General features: G+C 46.8%; 1 protein-coding gene across 9 annotated transcripts in view; it reads right to left on the bottom strand.

The window, feature by feature from the left end:
* Positions 1-18,115, bottom strand: part of PEX14 (peroxisomal biogenesis factor 14) — a 144,568-nt gene that overhangs the window by 9,636 nt on the left and 116,817 nt on the right. For 6 of the 9 annotated variants that reach the window (XM_086344456.1, XM_086344450.1, XM_086344453.1 and 3 more), the window contains one exon: positions 1,055-1,140. In XM_086344456.1, the coding sequence (XP_086200582.1) occupies positions 1,055-1,140 (86 nt within the window). Of the gene's footprint in view, positions 1-1,054; positions 1,190-18,115 lie in introns of all 9 variants that reach the window. The other 3 variants (XR_015143382.1, XM_086344455.1, XM_086344454.1) reach the window with 1 other exon arrangement.

The following is an 18,115-nucleotide window of genomic DNA, read 5'->3' as shown; positions in this document are numbered from 1 at the left end:
AAGATGCGTGGAACAGCGAAACAAACAAAGGTATGGCATGAGTCTGGATATTCATTCAGAGTCTTTTTCTTTTTTTTTTTCAGACTTTTTATTTTATATTGGGAGTATAGCCAATAGTTCAGATTCTTTTCTTTTTAAATCTCCAAACGAGGGATGGAGTTGCAGGTGGCCTCAGAAAGAAAGAAATCTCTCTCTGCAGGACCGGCAGAGGTTAAGTCCTCCAGCCACCAGTTTACCTTCTGTCTCTATTTTACCTACCCCAGCTCTGCATCTTCTAAAAAACACTCGCTTGCTTCAAATCAAAGTCAGTACGTGGTCACTAGTGTCTGATCAGGATCTGGTGTCAAAGAAGTAAATGTTACTTCACGCCTGCAGCTCTGCTGGAAGCAGTGAACTCTGGAGTCCTGGGGGCTGACTATGAAGACCGTGAAAAACCCTAGATTTACATGGAAGCCAACAAAATATACAGGAGGAAAAAGTAGTAAATATGATCACACTGAGTCTCAAAGCTGGTGTTAAATACTCAGGTGAAATGAGAGGGTACAGAGCACCTGTGATGTGCTGGGAACACAGTCCTTTCCAGAGGAGCCCAGCTGCTGTGAGCATCACCACACCCTCTTGAGGCAGATCCTACTGTCCCGTTTTACAGGTGAGCCCGCCGAGCCTGCGGTCACACAGCTGCTGAGTGGCAGGGCCCAGATGTGACACTGGCAGCCAGGCTCCAGCCTCCGTGGTCTTAACTGCACATTGTTCTGTTTCTTGCGAGGGTCCAGCCTGCTCAGAGCATGCTGGGAAACGTCCTCAGTACTTGACACGGCTCCGCATCATGGGCCCCGTCACCCTGTGCAGCAGGCAGGGTTTGGAGGAGAGATTCTGTAGGTGAGGCTGGTCTGAAGGCCCTGAGCGCACCCACCTGGGTGGGGGCAGGACCAGGACTTGACCCGGACGCCCCTCCAGAAAGCACGTTCATCTGGGCACTCAGCCTCCATGTGCAGGCCCACTGCTGTCCCCATGCTCAGGGCAGCACCAAAGGGGTGCGGGGAGGGCGGCTTACCTTGTAGAGCTGGTGAAAGCCGAACGTGATCCCTGCCATGATGATGGCCAAGGCGCTGTAGTCTCTCCACCGGGAGCCCGCAGGGCCTGGGGTCAGGAGAAAAGCTGAGGTCAGGAGGAAAGGCCCTGGCGTCCCCTAGGGGCAGAGAGCACGTGGACTCAGCCTCCTTGTCTCAGTCAGGGTGTGTCTTGTGCTCACATGGGGGGTGAGCATCAGAACGGGGCTCGGCTGTCTCCCTCCTCCTCCTGGGCCTCTAGACTGTACTGTGCCTGCCGTGGGGTGCTGTCTCAAGGGACTGAGGTGGGGGTAGGGGGAGAACAGCAGAGGCAATCTAAAGACCTGGGCACAGGCTCCACGCTCGAGGAATAAAGGATCCAGTGAGGGTGCTGTAGCACCCGGGTTGTTCGCACGCACACGCCTCCTACATGAGCTGGGAGCCACCTGAGAGTCGGGGCCAGAGGCTGTGTCCCTGCCTGTTCAGCTTTATGAAGTTCCGACAGTGCACACGACGTGTGCTGAGGGCACGGTGGGCAGTGGTGGCAAGACCGCTGTCCTGTTCTGTTCTGGTCTCACTCAAGTGAGGCTGGGGAGAGGAGCAGCCCACACATGGCTGAATGAGCTGATGCCAGAGAGGGATCGAGAACACAGACAGGACAAGGTGAGGGGGGTGGCGGGGCCTCGGTGGAGGACAATGCTGAGACCTGTGGGGTCTTGGGGCACAGTGCTCCAGGCGGGGGACAAGGAAGTGCAAAGGCTGGGGTTGACCTGTGCTCAACCAGATGGGGGAGCCCCTGGGCCTTCCCAAGGAGGGGGCACTGCTGGCCAAGAGAGACCAGAGAGGAGATGGGAGGAGTAGTGAGGGGAAAGGTGGGAAAGGCCGGGCCCAGCAGAGAACGCATCCAAGGAACCCGGCCATCGCTTCATAAGCAGCGGGGTCGCTGATGGCTCTGAATCAGGGAGTAACGTGGTTGGCTCCGTGCTTTGGGAGAAAGACATGGGGAGCACCATGGACAGCTATGGGGGGTGGGGGCTGTGGAGGTGAGAAAGCAGGAAGAGACCACCACCAGGGCCACCAAAGGCAAGCGGGACAGGCCCAAGATGGAAGGTCTTGGGGATCCGGACGTGGGCAGCTGGTCTACACACAGGAGTGGTCCCTTCAGCACAAAGCCCCTCCACCCCTGAGTATATCCTAGCTCCAAAGTGGGGAGGGGAGTTTTCTACCCCACAACCTCCCCATGAACTGCTCATGATGTGCTTTCAGGTCCATAATCTGATCTGACACCTGGGGACTGGGAGGCGCACAGGAAAGCATGAGCTCCATCTGGAGTGTCCATTGGAGCAGGCATGTCCAGGCTGCCCAGCGGCCGTCTCTCAAGGGACCAGTCACGGGGTGTTGGGGGGTGGCCAAGGGCCACTGTCTCCAGAACCGTTGGTGGTGCAGGACACCCCCAGTCTGTGGACTCAACCTCAGCACCAGGGAACGTGACTCAAGGTATGCACCCAAGGCACATGTGCATGACAAGGACCTGGGACTGGGAGGGGAGCCTGGGGGAGACAGGGGAGGAAGAGCCACCGCACTCCCGGGAACCCACGTGTGGCCAGGCCCAGCTGAAGGCTTTGTCTGCTCCAGCCATCCCCTGCCTCCCTGGACCTGCAGGTACTGGCCATGTTCTGGCCCTTCACAACTGAAGGAGAGCAGGAGGCAGTGCTTCTGAAAGGCCCTGCTGGATGTGGACACGTGGGGAGGAGGGGCTGCTGGCACCCGGTCTGACTGGGGAACCCAGAAGCAAAGACCTCCATGGGGATGAGGGAGAAGCTCCCCGCTCCCTCAGCTGCTGAGAGGGGCTCCCAGGAGATGGAGACAGAGACAACAGTGATGGAGGAGGCTGGAAGAGGCTCTTCTTGCTCTACCCCCACCCCCCACCCGCCTGTGGATTCCACTTGAGTAGAATCAATGTGGCCCAACCCCAAAGTCTCCTGCACAGACTGTAATCAACTCCCCTCTCTGGTTTACAGTTTCTGAATAGGAAACACACGCACATGGTCTGGGCTTCCCAGGTGGCTCAGTGGTAAACAATCCGCCTGCCAATGCCGGAGAAGCAAGAGACTCAGGTTCGATCCCTGGCTCAGGAAGAACCCCTTTTGGAGGAAATGGCAACCCATTCCAGTATTCTTGCTGGAGAATTCCATGGACAGAGAAGCTTGGTGAACTATAGTCCATGGGGTCGCAAAGAGTCGGATATGACTAAGCACTCACGCACATACACACGCACGTGGTCTAACATCATGCAGCACACGTCAGTCTACTGCAAACAGGCTTCCTCCACCACCACAAAACTCTGTGCTCATAGTGTCATCTTTATCCAGCCAAGAATTCTTATACAAACATGAGGCAACACATACAGGCATTATTTTCTTTCCCCTTTCCCCGTCTCTCATTCTTCTTTTTGGCTAAAGCTGCATAATATTCCATTAAACAAACTCCCTACAGATGGACATTTAGATGATTTCTAGTCTCTTACTGTTTCACTCAAAGCTGCCATCAGTAAGCGTGTACACACAGCCTCTCACATCCATGTAAAAGGCCATCTGTAAATGTGAACTCCTGGCAGGCTGGGTCAGAGGTACATGTACCAGCAGTTGTGAGACAGCCTGCCAAACTGTGCTCGCTGGGGTTTGAACCAGTTCATTCACAGCCACCCCAACGTTATGGGTTAATCACACACATAGATTTCTGCTAATACTAGAGCAAAAAAAAAAAACACTACTTCACTCTAGCTTTAATTTGCATTTATCTTATTACAAGTGAGGAGTGAGCATCTTTTCATCTGCATCTCCATTTTGGTAACTGTATGCTCCCTACTTTTCTACTCCATTTCTTTATTAATTTCCTTCATCAATTCATGGAACCTTCTTATACAACAAGGAAATGAGCCCTTTGTCTGTGACAGAAGTTGTCAAAATTTTTCCTAGTATATTTTTCTTTTGACTCTGCTTCTGGTCTGCTTTTGTGGCATGCAGTGTTTTCCTGTTTACATACACTACCCATCTACTCTTTTATGGACTGAGGGGTTTGGGTCACGGCGAGCCAGGACTCCCCCCTCCCCTCCAGGGTTGAGTAGTGACACTCAGGATCATGTCTACACACTGTCTCCAGAAGGGCGCCCTCCTGCTCTGACCAGCACAGAACATCCTCCTCTGAGGTGGAGCGACTCAGATAAGCCACAACTGCTCGTGAAATGGAAAACTCTTGAGATCATCGAGGCAGACCTTTCACCGTGACCTTGAGAAGCTCCGAGTTCCATGCAGGCACCTATCTCTTCCCAGCCTGCTCTGTTCTGAGTGTCTTGGTTCCAAAATCCAGTGCAAGCTCGTTTTTAGGAGGAAATAGTGAAGATAAAGTAACTACGCCACTTTTCAAAAGAGTCACTGTTCCATGGGGCTTCAATCCACCCCCAGAACACCTATCAGTGCTGCCCAAACCCCAGAGAATGTATTCCAAGTGGGCACATGTCCAGAACGTTCTATCCCAAGTGATTTCTCAAATGCCCACTAACACCTTATAAGAACACAGCTGCACTGGGCTGAGCACTGGACCAGAACCCCAAGTCTGCAGCACCCTTCTTCTTTCCTGCAAACACTCAGGGCATGCCTCTCATTCTGGGTACTGGAGCCCAGGCTGAGCAGACGCTGGCGGGTCAGGGGTCTGAAATGAGGACCCCTCTGACAGCTGCTCCCCATTCTGCAGAGTGCGACCTCCTGGAGCACAGGAGACACCTGTGGCTCCCTGTCGGCCGCACCTTCACCCCCGCGCTGCTCCTTGTTTCTGCCGTGCTCGCGTTAAGAACATTTTATTGCCCCCTGGTTTTCATTATTAATGAAAAGGGACCAGAATGATCTTTCCTAAAGTTCAGAGAGTCTATAAAGACAAGAAGCTGAAATGCCATTTTACTCGTTTTGGAGATGTGTGATACAATCCTGTCTTGTGGCAAAATGAAAAAAGAGGAAAACTAAGAAGGAGATAACTCTTCTTCCGCTGCCCATCTTTCAAAGGGTACAGACCAGGATAGGGAGAAGGCACGTAACGTGATGCCACACTGGCCCGCACCCCAAGCCACGACCACCGGCAGCCCTCGCGCTGCCTACCCTGGGGCCAGTCGTTCCCAAGCCCAGTGTGAACCCCAGTGAGGGAGCCCAGCGCACCTGGGAGCTACATACAGCTTCTTGTCACTATGTTCCCAAATGTCCAGAAAATACAGTCAAGGGCAGAACATAGGGCCAGTTGCTTGTCTGCTCCAGCTCAGAAGTAAGGGAAGTGGAATGAACGAGCTCTTCCAACAGCTTTAGTGCCTCCAGGCTGACACGATGTCCAACTACACACAAGGCAGACCCCGGCCAAGCAGGCAAGAAGCTTCCACACCATCCACGAGATGGGTCTCCCAAAGGACAGCTTTCTCTTCTTTCCAAGTGCCGGCCATCTGACTGAAGGTGGAGAGCTTTGCCGCATTTAAAGAACCCAGGGACAATGGTATTTTTACTAGCATTCAGATTCTAACTGTATCCAGCATTCGCCCAATAGGCGAGACCTGCCAGCTTGCCCAGGAGGCCCAGGGCTTTACCAGCACCTCACAGGCTGGCCTCTGCCAGGGATGAAGACAGTCGATGGTGGCAGCATTTTTCATCCTGCACAACTGAGCATTTCCGGGACCACCTTCATGTCTGAGGCTGCAACAAGGTCAGAGGTTGAGCTCTTTGAAACTCAATGCCTTCCGAATCTCTCGAGGACTCCATCAACTGGCCTGAACTCAGACAGTGTCCCTGGGGCCCACCTGCCCAGAGGCTCGGGTTGTGGGTGAATCCATAGCGTATGGCAGCTGGGTCAGGGGCAGGAGGGCTGCACCCTAAGGCTCCCTAACCCTTCACTGAATACCACCTAAGCCAACATTACTCAGCTCCTTTGGCTGTATCTCAATCTACCAAGAGATTGTCACCTGCAGGCGAGAACAGACATCATCAAATAAGAACACGTGTAGGGCAGGAATCACGCGCACAACACAGCAATGTTGAACTTGAAACCACTGAGCCAGAGACCCACGGACACCACAGAAATCCCACGATCCAGTAAAGAGGCATCAACAAAAGAGAGCCGAAAACTGTCATGAAACTATCTTGCTGAGACGATCTGTATCCAGGGTTGTGCTGGCTGACAACATAGAGATGCTATCTATCAAGTCCCTGGGGAGACTGGTGGCCTGAGCACAGGGCTGGGCAGTGGCAGGCACTGGGCAAGTCTAGCTGAGGTCCCCACCCCCAACCCGTGGCTCACCAAGGCTGGAGCCAGGACTACACAGTGGTGGATCTAGCTTCTTAAATCATCCCATCAGTTCTGCTCGCAAGGCACCCTGAAAATTAAATGATGAGACAGGCTCATCCACAGCGAGGTCCTGGAATAAAGCCAGTCCGCCAAATCAGTGCTTGTTACAGCAAAGGACTGGCAGGCTAAAGGCACAGGGAGACTGATGACCAGCTGAACGGCACCACAGGCTGAGCTGAGGATGGCTGGCAGTGGCCAGAAAGACAAACTGACCCAGAGCACAGCGACTAGAAACAGAGCAGCTCGGCTCCGACAGAAGCACCTGGATAGCCTGAAAGGCTGAGGGCACTACAGCAGCTCAAGAGCAGTCACACCTGGACATCCAAGGCCTGTCTTCGCATGAATGTCCTGTGAAAGACGATCTTTCCCACTTCTCATGGGCTGCAATGCTATCAGCAGTGTTATCTTCAGGCAGGAAGGACACTGAGAGGCACATCCGCGACCTCACCCACAGATTTAAAAATACGAGCTCTAATTAAATGGTAAGAATTTAGTAGAGTCCAAAAACAGACCCACACTTGAACGGTAAACTGATTTTTGACAAAGAAGCCAAGGTAGTTCTATGGGAAAAGAATAATCTTCACAACAATTGTGCTGGGACAACTGGATATCCATAGGAGGGGTAAAAATGAACATTGACCCTTTCCTTACACCATACATAAAAGTTAACTCAAAACAGATCATGTACCTAAACCCAAAAGCAAAAACTATAGTGCTTCAGTAAGAAAACAGAAAAAAACAGAAGAAAATCTTCGCAACCTTGGGGTAGACAAACATATCTTAAATATAAAAAGCATGAACCATAAAGAAAAAGAAAAAGATAAAATGGATATCATAAAAATGATATTCCAAAAACTTTTGGGGACTTCCTTGGCATCAAGTGGTTCATACTCTGCATTTCTGCTGCAGGGGGCAGGGGTTCGATCCCTGGTCTGAGAACTAAGATCCAATATGCCACAAGGTGTGGCCAAAAATTAAAAAAAAAAAAAAGAAAGGAAAAGAAAAATTAACTTTTGCTTTTCAAAAGGCCCTGTCAAGAATATATCTCTGTAGTCTGGAAGAAAACATCTGCAAAACATATATCTGATCAAGGACCTGTAACTAAAATATACAAAGAGCTTTTACAACTCAATAATAAAAAAGACAAGGTGATTTTTTTTTAAAAAAGACTGGGCAGTAGATTGGAATAGACACTTCACAAAAGAGACATGAATGGCCATTAAGCACATGACAATATGCCTGACATCATCAGTCATTACAGAAACACAAAATTATAATGAGATTCTATTACCTAAATGTTAGAATGGCTAAACTTAAAAAACTGAGAATACCAAGTGTTGACAAGGATGTGGAACTACTGAAATTCTCACACCTTGCTGATGGGAATGGAGAATGGCACAAACACTTTGGAAAATAGTTTTAACAATATCGTACAAAGTTAAGCATACACCCAGCATGTGACTAAGGCATTCCACCCCTAGGTATTTACTTAAAAGAAAGGAAATATCTGTGTACACACAGACTTCTTGCATGTGAATGTCATGGACGCATTATTCATATAGCCCTAAACAGGCAACAATCCAAACAGGCATCAACAGTCAATGGATAAACAAGTTGTGAAACAACCACACAGTGAAGTCAGGAGTCGGCAAACCCTGGCACGCTCGCCAAGTCCCACATCATCGTGCTTTTGTTCAGCTGTGAGTTCAGAACAGTTTTCATATTTTTAAAGGATGAGGGGGGAATGGTATATGTGACAGAAAGGTATAGCTCACAAAGCCTAAAATATTCATTACCTGGATCAAGCTCAAAAGTGTTATGTTACGACACAAAAGACTGTGCTGTACGAGCCCATTTACATGAAATTTTAGTGTTTAGTTATACTTTCGCATGAAACTTAGTGTCAGTTACATGAGTTAATTGAGTTACGGTATGTACAACTCATCAAACTGTACACTTGAAACGGATTAATTATATTGTGTATAATTATACTTCAAAGAAGCTGATTGGAAAAAAAAATTAAGAATCCAGAAACATAAGACTGCCGTATGACCAAGCAATCATACTCCTAGATGGTCACCCAGGGGGAATGAGAATGGACGTCCACACACATCCTCAGCATCATGAGTCCTGTAGCCGAAACTGCAAACAGCCTAAAGGCCCACCAACTGGTGAGCTGATGGACAAAATGTGGTCCAGCTGTACAATGGAATACTGTTTATAAATGGGAAGGATGGAACCAGTGCTACACACTATCACATGAAGAATCTCAAAAACACGCCAGCTGAAAGAAGGCACATACAAGGGATCACGCTCTGTTTGACTCTGTTTACCTGGCATGTTCAGCAAAGGTAAACTGACGGTGGTGCAAAGCAGGTGAGCGGTCACCTGGGGCTGAAGTGACAGTAACAGTAAACGGGCACAAAGGAGCTTATCTGGGGGGTGAAAGTGCTCTGAAACTGATATATATCGCTTCATAAAGTTCCTAAAAATCACTGAATTGGACACTTGAGATGGGAGTTTAGTAATATCTAACATATACCTCAACAGCTTAGAAAATTTTAAGTAAGGCTATAAACGGACCAATGAATACATAAACAACTGCATTTTGATAAAGGGACACATAACTCAACAGGGACAGGACAATGTTTTTAACCTCTGGTGGTGACACAACAGGATAACCATCAGGAAAACATGAACCTTGACCTTCACATTACACACACAAAAAAATTAACTGAGAGTGAATCACAATCTCAACAGAAAAGCGAAAACAATGAAACTTCAAGAAGAATACACAGGAGAAAATCTTTCTAACCTTGGGGTAAGCAAAGGCTTCATAGCTAGGACACAAAAACCATGAATTGTTGGGGGGAAAAAAGATGTATGTCATCACATTTTACATTTCTTGTTTTTCAAAAGGCAATGTAAAGCAAAAGCAAAAGAAAAAGCTAGCCACAGACTGGGAGGAAATACTAACCATGCATATATCTGACAAAGAACTTGAATGCAGAATATACAGGAACTCTTCCAACCCAATAATAAGATAATTTAAAATGGATAAAGATTGGAACAGTCACTTGACAAAAAAAGATATGTAAATGGACAAGCATATAAAAAGATGCTCAACGCTGTTCGTCTTCACAGAAGTGTAAACTCAAACCACTATAGGTTTCCACTATACACACACGAGAGTTGCTAAAATTAAAAAGAGGGAAAATATCAGCTGTTAGTGAGGATATGCAATAACTACAGGCTCTTGTACACTGCAGATGGGAATGAAAAACAGTATAACCACTTTGAAACAGTTTGGCAATTTCTTATAAAGTGAAACTTACACTTAACCTGTGACCTAGTAATTCCACTCTCAGACATTTACACAAGAGAAACAAAAACATATGAAGACTTGTACACAAATGTTTAAAAGAGCTTTACTCCTAACAGCTCAACACTGAAAACAGTCCAAAGCCTGAAATCCATCAACGGTAAATGGACACACAAACCACAGAGCGTCCTTAACGCGGGACATGGCTCTGTGATAAAGGAGGGAATTTCTGATCTGTTCAACAATCTAGATGGATCTCAAATACATGATGCTGAGCGAAAGAAATCAGACATGAGAGAGGACATAAGATATGATTTTCTTCATACAAAACTAGGAAAGAGGAGTCTAATGGGCAGCAACAGAGAGCAGACCAGGGGTTCCCCCGGAGTCAGGACAGGATGGGCTGCCTGGGAACAGGTCACGGGGAATCGCCTGGGGTACCAGAAATGCTCCACAAAGTGGTCATGACAGCCACAGAAAAGTGAACACTTGTCAAAACTCAAACTGTACAACGAAAATGGGTGCATTATTTTACATAAAACATACCTCACTATGTGTGCTAAGTTGCTTCAGTTGTTACTGCATGGACCATAGCGTGTTAGGCTCCTCTGTCCATGGGATTCTCCCGGTAAAAATACTGGAGTTGCCATGCCCTCCTCTAGGGGATCTTCCTGACCCAGGGGTCAAACCCATCTCTTACGTCCTCTGCATTACTAGCACCACCTGGGAAGCCCCATATCTCAATTAAGTTGTCTTTTAAAGTCTGTTAAGAAATTAAAAAAAAAAAGAGCTGTTGTTCAGTCACTCAGTTGTGTCCAACTCTTTGCAACCCCACGGAATGCAGCATGCTAGACTTCCCTGTCCTTCACCATCTCCCAGAGCTTGCTCAAACTCATGTCCATTGAGTCAGTGATACCATCTGACCATCTAGTCCTCTATTGTCCCCTTCTCCTCCTGCCGTCAATCGTTCCCAGCATCATGGTCTTTTCCAATGAGTCAGTCCTTCGCATCAGGTGGACAAAGTATTGGAGCTTCAGCATCAGTCCTTCCAATGAATATTCACGGTTGATTTCCTTACGGATTGATCTCCTTGTAGACCAAGGGACTCTCAAGAGTCTCCTCCAACACCACAGCTCAAAAGCAACAATTCTTCGGTGATCAGCCTTCTTTATGGTCCAACTCTCACACTAATATAAGACTACTGGAAAAACCACAGCTTCGACTATACAGACCTTTTTCGGCAAAGTAATGTCTCTGCTTTTTAATATATTGTCTAGGTTTGTCTTTGCTTTTCTTCCAAGGAGCAAGCATCTTCTAATTTCATGGCTGCATTTATTATCTGCAGTGATTTTGGAGTCCCCAAAAATAAAGACTCTCACTGCTTCCATTGTTTCCTCAACTATTTGCCAGGCAGAGACAGGACTGGATGACATGACCTTAGTTCTTTGAATGCTGAGTTTTAAGCCAGTTTTTTCACTCTCCTCTTTCACCTTTATCAAGAGGTTCTTTAGTTCCTCTTTGCCTTCTGCCATGAGGATGGTGTTATTTGCCTATCTGAAGTTACTGATATTTCTCCCAGCAATCTTGATTCCAGTTTGTGCTTCATCCAGCCCAGCATTTTGTATTATGTACTCTGCATATAAGTTAAATAAGCAGGGTGACAATATACAGCCTTGACATACTCCTTTCCCAATTTGGAACCAGTCCATTGTTCCATGTTTGGTTCTAACTGTTGCTTCTTGACCTGCATACACGTTTCTCAAGAGGCAGGTAAGGTGGTCTGGTATTCCCATCTCTTTCAGAATTTTCCACAGTTTGTTGTGATCCACACAGCCAAAGGCTTTAGTGTAGTCAATAAAGCAGAAGTAGATGTTTTTCTGGAATTCTCTTGCTTTTTCTATGATCCAGTGGATGTTGGCAATTTGATTTCTGGTTCCTCTGTCTTTTCCAAATTCAGCTTGTACATCTGGAAGTTCTCAGTTCATGTACTGTTGAAGCCAAGTTTGGGGGATTTTGAGCATTACTCTGGTAGCATGTGAGATGAGTGCAATTGTGCAGTAGTTTGAACATTCTTTGGCATTGCCCTTCTTTGGGACTGGAATGAAAACTGACCTTTTTCCAGGCCTATGGCCACTGCTGAGTTTTCCAAATTTGCTGGCATATCGAGTGCAGCACTTTAACAGCATCATCTTTTAGAATTTGAAATAGCTCAGCTGGAATTTCATCACCTCCACTAGCTTTGTTTGTAGTAAAGCTTCCTAAGGCCCATGTGTTTTCACACTCCAGGATGTCTGACTCTAGGTGGGTAGCCACACCATGGTGGTTATACAAGTCAATAAGATTTTTTTTGTATAGTTCTGTGTATTCTTGCTAACTCTTCTTAATACCTTCTGCTTTTGTTAGGTCCACACCGCTTCAGTCCTTTATTGTGCCCATCTTTGCATGAAATGTTCCCTTGGTATCTCTAATTTTCTTGAAGAGATCTCTAGTCTTTCTCATTCGATTGTTTTCCTCTATTTCTTTGCATTGATCACTTAGGAAGGCTTTCTTATCTCTCCTTGCTATTCTTTGGAACTCTGCATTCAGATGGATATATCTTTCCTTTCCTCCCTTGTCTTTAGCTTCTCTTCTTTTCTCCGCTATTTGTAAGGCCTCCTCAGAGAACCATTTTGCCTTTCTTTTTCTTGGGGATGGTTTTGATCACTGCCTTCTGTACAATATTACAAACCTCTGTCCATAGTTTTTCAGGCACTCTATCAGATCTAATCCCTTGAATCTGTTTGTCACTTCCACTGTATAACGTAAGGGATTTGATTTAGGTCACACCTGAATGGCCTAATGGTTTTCCCTGCTGCTGCTAAGTTACTTCAGTCGTGTCCAACTCTGTGCGACCCCATAGACGGCAGCCCACCAGGCTCCCCCGTCCCTGGGATTCTCCAGACAAGAACACTGGAATGGGTTGCCATTTCCTTCTCCAATGCATGAAAGTGAATAGTGAAAGTGAAGTCACTTAGTCGTGTCTGACTCTTCGCAGCCCCATGGACTGCAGCCTACCAGGCTCCTCCGTCCATGGGATTTTCCAGGCAAGAGTACTGGAGTGGGTTGCCATTGCCTTCTCTGAATGGTTTTCCCTACTTTCTTCAATTTAAGTCTGAATTTTGCAATAAGGAGTTCATGATCTGAGCCACAGTCAGCTCCTGGTCTCTTTTTTCCTGATTGTATACAGTTTCTCCATCTTCAGCTGCAAAGAATATAATCAACCTGATTTCATATTGACTATCTGGTGATGTCCATGAGTAGAGTTGTCTCATGCTGTTGGAAGAGGGTGTTTGCTTTTTAAAAGAGAGAGCTAAAGGAAGTCAGCAGTGACTGAAACAATATCCAGCAGGGTGGGCTCTAAGTTCTCTCTCTGCTCAGTGAAGCAACTGACATCAAAGGAAGAAGCAAGAGGTGAGAGTTCTAAATCAACTTTTTAAATGTACCCTGTATTATTTGACACATATAAAAGAATAATACAACATTTAGATAAGTTATGAAACATGATACTAAGATTAACAATCCTAAACCCACCTACTTAACCAGTTAAAACTTTCCAAACACCATAGAAACTAGCCACGTCTTCCTCTCCACTCAGAAGTAACCATTATCCTGAACTTAGTATTGATTCCAACTCAACCTTTCTATGGGATATGAACACTGAGAACATGCCCATCAGGACAAGGACTGCATTTCTCAGCCTTCATGAAGAAAGGCATGGCTGCAAGGTTGACTTCCAGCCAATGGGGACCAGAGGGAAGGTGTGTGGGTGACTTCCAGGAAGTGTCCTTAGAAGGTGACTTGCCTTCTTCCTTCCGTCTCCCCATTCTTGCTTGTTGGAGAGCAGAGGGGACAGCTGGCGCTGCAGCAGTCACAATGGAGTACAAGCTACATGACCGCCAGGTGTGAGCAGTGCTGGGGTCCCTGAGGACCACAGAGCCAGTGCAGCAGCCTCGACTGCCTATGTTTACTTAGAGAAAGAGGCTTTTGTTTTGTTTAAACCACTCTTATTCGTTGCAGAATCTTATACAACTAACACAGGCTGCACTGTTAGCACAGCCATGATCCTAGCTACTTCCAGCCCAAACACTCTGTCAGTGGTCTAAGAAATCTAAGGAGAGGACTTCTCCACTCCATAGTTTAAGGTAATGCTTATGGTTTTCAATAACCACACATGGTGTTTACTCAGCACCCACAAGGCACCACACCAAGCATAACACAAAGCAAAGAAAACAGACAGGTGCTGGCCCTTGAAGAGCTGCTATTCTCAACCAGTCACAGGGACAAAGGAAGAAAAACAGTTTCCTCAAAATTAGAGAAATGCTTCCTCTATCAGCAAATCAGTAACTTTTATGTAGTATAGAAGGTGAAATCTGTGTGCTAAACTTGACAGAGAAATGGAAGAGAGAGAAACAGATTCCTCCCCTTTTATTTCTTGGTGGGAACAGGGAGGCTGTCCATAGCGCTTCCATTTACAGTCTGTTCTAGATCCACTTCCACCACCTCCCATCCCCACTTCTAGGTGCCTCCCAGGACCTGTCTCCTCCATAAGGCCTGGCCTGAGACCAGCACCTGGGGGTTTCCTTTGTTCTTAAATCCCAAAAGCTCTTACCACTCACACCATACAAGATGGCGTGGGTTAGCAATGCCTGTCCTCTACTTCCGCAGCTGTTGGGCCCGGAGGACGCAGGAGGCCTCAATGACTGGCTACCTGGGCAGCACACCTGATCCCCCACTTTAAGTTGAGGGTATCACCCGGCACTTTTCAATTCTCAAGCACATGTCCACCACCATTTATTCACTTAACAAGTGTTTCTAGAACACTTGCTAAATCAGAGCCTCGGGCCATAGATTAAAAACAAAAACAAAACCCTCTGAATGCAAGGAACTCACAGCTTAATCTGCAGTGAGGAAACGTTTCAGGGCCGTGTGGTGGCAAGCAGGAGACTGACGGAGGCCAGGGATGCCCCAGGCTCCGTCAGGATGGAGGCATTTGAAAGGGAGTTACACCTGCCCCATTCAGCACAACCCCAGGGTGTCTTCTCTAATTCCCCATGCAGCACCTGCTTGGATGGTACAAATAATTTTAATATCAGTCTAAGAATTATACGGTCAAAAGGTTAATATGGCCTCATGAATAATTAGACGATGGATTTCCAAGTACGAAGTCCATGTGATTTTGACTGTCCTCCGTCAGGGTGATGACCTGGCTGTCACCTTCCTCTCAAGTCGTCTCTTCTGATACTCCCATCCCATGGTGCAGCCACTCTGACCATCACACGGGTTCACGTCCATGTGGCTTCACTTTAGCTTGGACGCTCGGGTCCGTCCTGTCTAGTCAGGGCAGCCATCCATGCCCCAGGTCCAGTTAGGCCCCTCCCACTCTCTGAGTGCCCTTCACCTTGTCCGTCCCACCAGCCTCACCTGGGCCGACCTCACAGTACTGCTGTGTTCCCCTAACTGCCTTTCCTACTGGACACGAGGGCTGGAGGGAGTGACCAGCCAGGCCTCAATCATTCCATCCCTGGGGTCCCACACAACACCTGGCACACAGCAGGCATTTGGCAGTAAATGCTCGCTCAGGGACCCAGGACAATCAAGGCTAAGTTTCTGTTACTAAACAAGCCAGAGGGAAAACAGCCTGAGGAAGAACACACTTTCTCTCTCAGGAGTCCTAATGAAATGTCAAAGCCTTTCACCAACCTCAGACATTTACATCCTATTTTAAGAAGAGACAACTGAAGCTGTAGGGCAGTCTTTAAAAAAGCCTAAACTGTTTATCAAAGAGAGTAGGCGGGGGGGGGGGGGGGGGGGGCGGTGGTGGAGGATATTTAAGCCTAAGAAAAATTATTATTGTATAAAATTTACACTGATCCTGCCTGTATCTCAAAGCTATCTTGATTCTTGTCTCTTTGGGAGGAAAGAAGAAAAGTCTGCTTAGAATGAATGAATTAATCAAGCGTTTATCAGGACTTAACCTTTGGGACTCTGTTAGGCTCTGCACAGACACATACACTGACTCCTGCTTTGAAGTTGAACAAAAAGAAACCAAACCAAGAAGAGAGAATGTCAGAGTTCCCCTCGCATCCTGATCTGACTTCTGAGCTTATCCCGACTTCCTTTCAAGCCCTGACAACACTGGTTTATTCTCACACCAGGTGACACCAAGCTTCCCCTTAGTGTCAACCTCCCACCACTTCTACAAAGCCTTCTCCGACTTCTCGAGCCCACATTAATTTTTCTCTTTTCTGCATTCCTGTGGAGTTTCTTGTCTGTATAATTAATTTTGGCATTAAATCACAATGTCTTATATTATTATCTTTTTCTTAAGAGTTTATCTTATCTCTCTCAGAGAGCTTGTAAGAATCTTAAAGATCATGTTTTAAATCTCTCGTGACACTGTACTGAGCTTACAGTTGTTGCTGCTGTTTAGTCCCTCAGTCATGTCCGACTCTCTGCGACCCCAGATGCCTCTGTCCATGGGATTTCCCAGGCAAGAATACTGGAGTGAATTGCCATTTCCTTCTCCAGGGGATCTTCCCCACCTGGGATCGAACCTGTGTCTTCTGCACTGCAGGCAGATTCTTTACCGTTGAGCCAATGGGGAAGCACTTCTTGTCTGTGATCTACTGTAAATCTTTCTACTTGTGCTCAGAACCAACTCCATATTCTTTTCCAACTTTCCCAGGAAACATATATTATTATTTCATTTTCCTTGTATATTCAAATTACCTCCCTCTCAAATAGTCTCCCAATGCCTTTTAAATACGCTCAAGAGTCTCACCATAGGTGCTTCATAAACACTGGCGACCTGAACTGGTCCCAGTCTGGTGGGTCTCCATGCTCTTTGCTGACACTGGCATTTGCTGTCACCTCAAAGTCAACCACAGATATCAAAAGAGGAACCGAGTGGGACACCTGCCACCAAGCGGGAGGGCGGGCAAGAGGTGATGATCTGTGAGCACTGGTCTCCCAGGGGTGGTCTTGGAAAAAACCACCCTCCCCCAGACGTGAGTGTTTTGGGGCTGAGCCCAGAAAATCCCATTTTCTAGGCTTGGGCTCAGAGATGGAATGTCCTTAAAAAGCCAAGAAATGGGAAGGAAAGGCTGCCCAAGTTCTAGATGTAAAATCGGCAGGAACACATGTGAATGGAGGCCGTAAATCCCTCCCAGGACTCAGACAATGCCTTGGTGATAAGCATGCAGATTGCACACCTAGTTCAGCAACTCCCCTGAGTTTGCTTGTAATTAAGGGGGTTAGAAAGGTAAAAAAAATATATAAACCCAATTAATCATTTAAATATTTAAAGTCAGATTTTTTTCCTCACTCCAGGATTAGTATATTTCATAATGCCAACAGCAGACAGCCCGGGTTTTTACTGGGGTTCATTTTAGAGCATGTTTAAACTAGTCAGATTGAGTGATGCTTCCAGCAACTAATCGCATGTCAAATAAAAGATATTTTATGTAATAAATTACCGCTACAAGTAATTCAAATGTCATTTATCAGTTTTATTATCAGTCAGGCAAAGTCTTGTTTCTCTATATTAATCAAAATCAAGCTTTTTTTTTTTTTTTTGGAGTAGTTTTGACACCTCTTGGCAAAAGTACAGAAGTGGAGAGGGAGAGTCACCCCCCGAGCTGAGAGGAGCAGGGTAACGGTACAAGAAGAGTGAAGCTCGACACTGACAACTAAAAACTCCAGGTATTTAAAATTACCATTACCATTGTTTTTATACTAGTGTCAAAGCAGGAAGGAGTCTGTCTCTAAGAAGATGTATTTTATTTTTAGGGCTGGGAGACTCTTAAAAATATTCCTACCTAAATACCTAAACGGAGCAATGCTTTTTCTCAGAGAGATCTGGGCAGGAGAGTGATTGAAATGACTGAATGCCCTCCCCACCCCCATTCTTCTGCCCCTCTCAGAGAGGCGAGCGTTTTAACCCTTTGTGCCCACTGAAAGTAGGCAAATGTATGATGTTTTAGGCCAATGCTGTGACTCACAGAATAATCTGTTCTGAGCAAGAAGTTGCCAAGTAGCCAGGAGACCCGCTCGGCATTAAGTCACGAAGGGAACAGCTGGAACAGGACAGATGTGCATCTTAGAGAATTCTGCACCCCAGCTGCCACTACCCGTCCTCAACGAATCCCACCAAACCCTGGGCCCAGGGACACAACTGGAGAAAAAGTGCAGAGATTCAGCCTTTGATTTAAAAGAAACACGGAGTGTGTGTAGTGACCCAAGGCAAAACAATGGATCGACAAGAACGTTAGCCAGGAAGAATGGAGTCCCAGGCTGGCGAATGCACCCCACTGGCTCGGAGGCCCTG

This window comes from Bos grunniens, chromosome 16 (genome assembly GCF_055505025.1).
Source record: "Bos grunniens cultivar Pamir isolate PY7600 chromosome 16, Bosgru_T2T1.0, whole genome shotgun sequence".
NCBI classification, from domain to species: domain Eukaryota; kingdom Metazoa; phylum Chordata; class Mammalia; order Artiodactyla; family Bovidae; genus Bos; species Bos grunniens.
The sequence above is the reverse complement of the archived record's forward strand: the minus strand, read 5'-3'. Positions and strand labels throughout refer to the sequence as shown.